General features: G+C 36.1%; 1 protein-coding gene across 1 annotated transcript; it reads right to left on the bottom strand.

Moving 5' to 3' along the window:
* Positions 1-3,627: 3,627 nt before the first annotated feature.
* Positions 3,628-6,634, bottom strand: LOC136230377 (delta(3,5)-Delta(2,4)-dienoyl-CoA isomerase, peroxisomal-like). The gene is made up of 2 exons (XM_066019433.1): positions 5,865-6,634; positions 3,628-4,380 (listed from the first exon to the last, which is right to left on the bottom strand). The coding sequence occupies exons 1-2, from the start codon at positions 6,499-6,501 to the stop codon at positions 4,190-4,192; spliced, it is 828 nt and encodes a 275-aa protein (XP_065875505.1). The 5' UTR covers positions 6,502-6,634; the 3' UTR covers positions 3,628-4,189.
* Positions 6,635-6,877: the final 243 nt, after the last annotated feature.

The raw sequence follows: 6,877 nt of genomic DNA, 5'->3' as shown, positions 1-6,877 counted from the left end.
CAAAAAATATGAAACCACGGGATTTTTTTTTTGAAATTAACCCTTCAATAAAAAAAAGGCTTAATACCTTCGCAACCCACTCAACTTGTCTTTTTCTTTTTAACTTTACCCGCTCGACTTAGGGGTTGTCAACCTATTAGCCCACTTAACTCAACAAATGTAACATTTAGTGCCTCTTATGTGTCTACATGCCATTGGGTACACCTTCCAAGATGTTTTCTGCATCCATTCCCATTCCCATACACATTCTGTATCCTGATTTAAACCCTTTCTTTCATTGCTTTGAAACAGACATATAAGTTGATTTAAACCTACAAAGCACGTAGTGTTACATTTGGTGCGCTGAAAGATCTAATAGAATGTATAAGGTGAGTTGATGGAACTAATGCCATATAGATATATAAAAGGATACGAAGCGTTAAGGGGTTAATAGGTTGTCCTCTAAGTTGAGGGAGCTGCGAATGGTTAAAGCAAAAAAAAAAAAAAAATATTGATATAAAAATGTATTATGTAAATATTATAGGGTAAAGTCTAAATAATACCCATTTGCTTTTACTTTTTGTCAAACTGGTATTTGAAGAAAAGATTTTTGTCCAAACGGGGATTAGGGTTTTCGTTTTGCTAAAAATGAAGATCGTTTAGTTGGACACTATAAAAATGATTGTTAACGACCTCAAAATTGAAAATTCCAAGAATTAAAGTTGTTTAGTACCATATTTACTATGCAAACAAATTTTTTATTTTTCAAAATCATCATTTTCGGAGTTTTCTCTCCCTAAAAAATTGACTTTCTCTTTACTCATCAAACAACTCTCGTATAACCTCAAAATTAAAAAGATTAAAAATTAAAATTGCTTAAAATATTATCAAATCTTTAAAATTTTTAATTTTAAAATCATTAACGTTCATTTTAATTTTAGTTTGACACTATAAAAATGACTGCTAATAATAGGGATGTAAACGGGGCAGGGCGGAGCTGGGATTGGAGTTTCCATCCCCGTTCTCTGACTAAACGGGGAATCTCCGTGGAAAACAATACGGGCTGGGTTCGGGGATCCCCACGGGACGGGGATACCCTTTTCCATTTCCGTCCCGTCCACGCTAACGGGGCACATATTAGTCCCCGTCCCCGCCCCATAATAAAACGGGGCGAGAATTACCCTTCCCCGACGGATAATCCTCATCCCATTTACATCCCTAGTTAACAACATCAAAATGGAAACGAAATTTCTGGTCCTACTGTAGTTTTTGTTGGACATTATATAATCTGTATAAAAATGACATGTACTTATCATAGACGACAGCATAGGTGATATGCAAGCTGTACTGCATTTCTTTGGTTTTAATGGTGATTCTCTGCATTTCTCTGTATCAACCAATCCTTTATATATCCATTCATGTTACCAAAAGTTTATGCAATGTCTTACTAAATTATTATTATTATCATATTTCTTTTTAAATGATTGATGAAGGAAAAAAGTAACATATATTCGTATAGTCAATCCAACTTGGTGTCAAATATATTTGTACCTTTTTTACTTTTCAAATAATAGTGATGTGATACTATTTGTGTAACGTTCCCGTTCCGTTGGGTAGATAGTCTGAGCAAGGAGCGGTCTAAGAGATACTAATGGGTAAAAATGAATTGAATTTCACATTAGAAATAGACAAAGTGACTGCTGCTTATTAGTAATATGGGAATTCAATACGCGCAGACGTGTTTTTAAACCGTGAGGTCTAAGGTGTTGGATTTGGGCCAAAACGGAGAATATCTGTATGGTATTGATAAGGGTGTTACAATTTCAGCTAAGCTTGATAGTACATTCGAGCGCCTGAAATAAGACAGAAAAATAATTAAGGGGGTGTTTGACTGCTTTTTTTCATGCTCTTGTTTACATTTTCACTTCAAAATTGAGAGTTTTAGGTGTTTGGTTACTGACTTCTCATTTGCTTTTTACACCTGAAAAGTAACATTTTACAAAAGTAGAGAATCCATGTTTTTTGGACAAGCATCTTTTTCCAACATCAAACAATAGGTAAAACAAATCGGCACTAAAGAGGGGTCGGGCGACCTCGCTTCAAGGTAAAAAAGCTAGTGAATAGTGTGTAAAACTTAAATGAACAAAATGAATGAATTTAGTACATTTTAGTGTATTATGTCCTTATTTTTTTATAGAGGAATCAAATCGTGCACCTTAAATGAGAGTAGAGGTCCATGTGTTAGTCAGTGGTGAGAGTCTGTTGTCAACCAGAAACGGTTGTAACGACTGCACTTGTGGTATTGTGAATCCTGACATCGGAGAGGAGGGTAGGAATGTGCATGACAAACATGTCTCATTTGACTGGTCTAGATAGCTTCGACGATTGAGGGAAGGGGTGTCTCATTGATCCATGTGTATTATGATAAATTGTGTGATATTAGGTAGAGTAACAATGTGGATGTTTATAGTTATGTCGAAAAGAAAATCAGATAATTTCTACCAGGTATCACTAATAAGGAATAATAAACACCTAATTTTGACAGCAAACAATAAATATGCAATTGAAACTAACAAGTTCTTTATTAGATTAAAATTATATGCTTTATATTTAATTATACATCTAAACTTGTCACTGTTTTTTCCGTTTTCACTCTGAAGTTATATTCGAAGGAAATTATAATGTATTATAATTTTTTTTTTAAATTTGGAGCTTTGACACTCTTATTTATGACGTGGCATGAGATGTGTTTAAGTAGACCTTTGGCATTGAAATGTCATATCATCTTTGAAATCCGCAAATAAGAATCTTGAAAGTTGAAATTTGGTAAGTTTAAGTGTATGACAGGCATCGTTGGTTCCAAAGGAAGTCGGCCTAGGCGAACGTCTAGGGCCTCCGATTTAGAGGGCCTCCAATCCAAAATGTATTTCAATTATAGTATTCAGATTTCAATGGTTAAAATTATGTTTATAAATAATTTGCAATTTCTGTATGTGTTTTTAATAGTAATCATATGACATTACACCCGTTTGGCTCTCCAAATTAAAACTTTAAAGTCAATTAGAGGTAAATTACACATATGGACCTTTGTCCTATTTCACATTTTGGTGTACATCCTTTAATTTTGCACACAAAAGTGTACAATCTTTTGATGACCTCCCACTAAAGTGTCCAGCCGATAATTGTGACCGGTCAATGCGAAGTCAATGCGCTACGTCAGTAATTTTGACTTTTATGAAAGTCAATCGGATCAGAGTCCTTTCTACTGGTACAACCCTGTAGATCTGTGAATCTGGATATAAGATAATACGTTTCCACTCTTATTAAATCCGAAAAAAGTGTAAATAAAAGAGTTATAACTGACAAATGCAAATCAGACAAAAAAAAACCTGATGAGAAGTATAGATTTCAACTTAAAAGAAAATACTAACTAAAGGAAAAACACTAGAAATATGGAGATAGAAACACAGATGAGAGGAGGAAAAGGAAGCCAGTCTTCCTTCTCCCTCCTCCATGTAGCTCTGGTTAACTTCGGATCTTTAAAGAAAGATAAGAAAAAAGGGCAGCGGAGTAATTAATAAGTTTAAGTGCGTAATTATGTATTAAACCAAAATTATATTATTATTTAGGGTTAATATGGATTTTAGAGATTATGAATTGAATTGTATATCCGAATAAAAATAAGGATGAGGTACAAAATCACTCTTAATGTTGAGAGTCAAGAGTAGTTTTGAACATAATGATATAAACAACAATTCGACTTTATGTAGTCATAAATTTCATTATCTCTGCTTTACTTGTGCATTATATTATCACAAATCCGGATGGCAATCGAAACTGACCCATCCCAGGAAGAAATGACGAGCTCTTCTGTCTGCACCAAAACCCCGGTACAACACCGAACATGTTCGCCTATTACAGCTTCTGCCGAAATACAGTGAGCACTTCCGACTTCCAGGAAGAATCGACAAGCTCCGTTGTCCGCGCTATAAACCAGATTACAGTACCGAACACGTTCGCCTATTACAGCTCAGCTTCTGCCAAATACAATGAAAATGTTCATCTCTTCTCATAAACATTCAGTAACATGATAGAAAATTATGGTATCTATCATAAGGTTGATGATGTATTTCCCTAACATTTATTCGGGTTTGAAAACCCGACAAGAAAGGTGCTTATTCCATCGGCTAAAACGGGAATCGAACAAATATCAGAGTTTGGAAAAGACAGGGCTTCTTTTCTGGATGTATGCTTTTAGGGCCTCCTTAAGATCATCAGATATAAGCATTGCAGAATTCCAAGTTGCAACATAATCCAATCCTTGTTCTACATTCAAGTCCCGGCTTCTCAACAGGACCGCCTTCGTCCCCGTAACTGCTAGGGGAGACTTTGTAGCTATTCCTGCCAAACCACAACAATTACCATTGCTCTAAATCACTTCAAATACACTAAAATATCAAACACATTGGGCATGTTCAACAATAGCAATATTCTTTAACTCGTAACAAGCATATACTGAAACGAAGTTCAATGATAAACACGTTTTATTTCTCATTAACTAGCGGGATAGAGTGTGATTTCCGGCGACCAATGCAGCACCCAAAAACAAACAGGGCAATGTTACTCTCGCGTTTATCCTTTTCGAGAGATTTTGTCAGTAAATATCGATGGATTTTGATCCGTCGATAATGACACTGCACGAAGGAAATAGCATTACACCACTCTCTAGGTTAAGAATTTGTACCAATAATGTTGGGGAATATTTTAACTAGCATATAGTTGATAGAGTAATAGTAGCTCATACCCCTTATCAAAAGATTTTGTCAGTAATTACCGACGGATTAATCCGTCGATGATCGTCGATAATGACACTGCACGAAGGAAATAGCATTACACCACTCTCTAGGTTAAGAATTTGTACCAATAATGTTGGGGAATATTTTAACTAGCATATAGTTGATAGAGTAATAGTAGCTCATACCCCTTATCAAAAGATTTTGTCAGTAATTACCGACGGATTAATCCGTCGATGATCGCCGCCCCTAATTATTCGTCCAAGTAATTTTGGGACATATTTGAACTAAAAGATTATAGTTTCAAAATGTTATGTGCAACAGAATGTCAAAATTTAACAAACACGATGTAGATAGTATTACGGGTGTGCACAATAAATAACACCACCGAACCAAATAACATATAAAAACCATAATATAATCGACCGAACGAAATAGCACATACAAATAGATATAATTGCGATTCAGTTCTGTTTTAAAGCGAAAAAGAAAACAACATATAGAAATCAATAGATTTCCTCAGTTTGTTTGCCTCGATCACAAAGAAAATTTAAACTACTTTCAAAATAAACATATTTTAGATCATTATCTCAACAACAACAACAAAAAATTTAACTTCTAAAATCAAATGTGTATATAAGTACATATAAATGGATAATATGAGTAATATGGTTCAGTTCAATTCGATTCTTTTACATTTTTTTCCCTTACCGAATCGAATTATACCTAAAATTACAACTGAATCCGAACCGACAAACTAAAATAACCTAACCGGGAAACCAAATTGAGTCGGTTCAGTTCAGTTCAGTTCAGTTTTTACCCAATCTCCCCTATATAGTGTGTTCAAAACTAAACCAAACACTAACAGAGCTCATGAGTTCAATATCTATGAATTTAAGTAAGAATGTCACATCAAATTTGCTATTTACGAGATAAATTCTATGTTGCACAGAAACGAATTTCCGATTTCTACAAAAAGATACTAGGAAATGGTAATGGAAACCGAAACCCTAATGAAAGAAGAGTTTCCTGTACAAATCAGCACAAAAAAATGAGAAATATAGTAAAAGGCACTGGGAATTGGAAACTTACCCTCAGCAACAAGCCTAACACCTTCATCCAAAGCTTCATTAGACCCAAAAACCCGAGAAACCAGACCCAAATCCATGGCCTCTTGACCCGAGAACCTCCGACCCGTCAAAGCCAATTCAACTGCCTTACCATACCCGACTATCGCCGGCAACCTCTGCAGCGTCCCTAGATCCGCCGTGATCCCCAAATCGACCTCCTTCACAGAGAAAAACGAGTCCTGAGTACAAAACCTAATGTCACAGGCAGTCACTATATCAATTCCTCCTCCAATACACGCCCCGCGGATGCTTGCTATCACTGGTTTCCGGCACCGCTCGATCGCGGTGATCGCTTCCTGTAAGAACTTGATGTCTCTCCTGAGAAACTCATTGGATCGGCCCCTGTCGCCGGAGAGAGACTTTTCGGTGATGGAATTGAATGTTTTGAGGTCGATTCCGGAGCAGAAGTGATCTCCGGCGCCACTGAGGATGATGACGCCAACATCGGGATTCTGATCGAGAGAGGAAAGAGCGTCGGGGAATTCGGTGAAGAATTCTCGCGAGAGGGCGTTCCGGTGAGACGGGCGGTTTAGGTTTAATTGGAAAACCCGCGAATTTGGGGGTTTTTGTAGGATTTGAATTGTTCTGTACTGCTGCATATCGGATTTTTTTTGCTTTTCTTTTTCTGATGAGGAATTTGCCGAGAAAATTAGAGAAAGAGAGGGAAAATTGGAGATGAAGATGATGAGGTAGTACGAAAATTGGGAAAAGGACGGTACTGTTCAAAATAGTATGTGATAAGCAAGTAGCATTGAAAATGGGGACCCGAATGGGTATGGTCGAGCTGAGCCGAGCTTTGATCTGTTCATACTCGGTTTTATCTGTGTAGATTGACGAGTTTGAGTTTAATATTTTGTTCGTATGAGTAGTTCGTCGATAGATCAGCTCGTTAATTTTGTTAATGAGTAAAGTTAACTCATTAATTATTTTTATTTTGAAATTTAACCCAAAACTATATAGTTTTCAAATATATAA

This window comes from Euphorbia lathyris, chromosome 5, assembly GCF_963576675.1.
Source record: "Euphorbia lathyris chromosome 5, ddEupLath1.1, whole genome shotgun sequence".
NCBI classification, from domain to species: domain Eukaryota; kingdom Viridiplantae; phylum Streptophyta; class Magnoliopsida; order Malpighiales; family Euphorbiaceae; genus Euphorbia; species Euphorbia lathyris.
Note: the sequence above shows the minus strand (reverse complement) of the source record. Positions and strands in the feature narration are given on the sequence as shown.

What these genes read in the sequence shown, in the direction of transcription:
- LOC136230377 (XM_066019433.1), bottom strand. Translation starts at nt 6,501, where the DNA reads ATGCAGCAGTACAGAACAATTCAAATCCTACAAAAACCCCCAAATTCG. An exon ending in TGTTAGGCTTGTTGCTGAGG is followed by an intron (nt 4,381 to 5,864) that starts GTAAGTTTCCAA and finishes GTGGTTTGGCAG; the next exon opens with GAATAGCTACAAAGTCTCCC.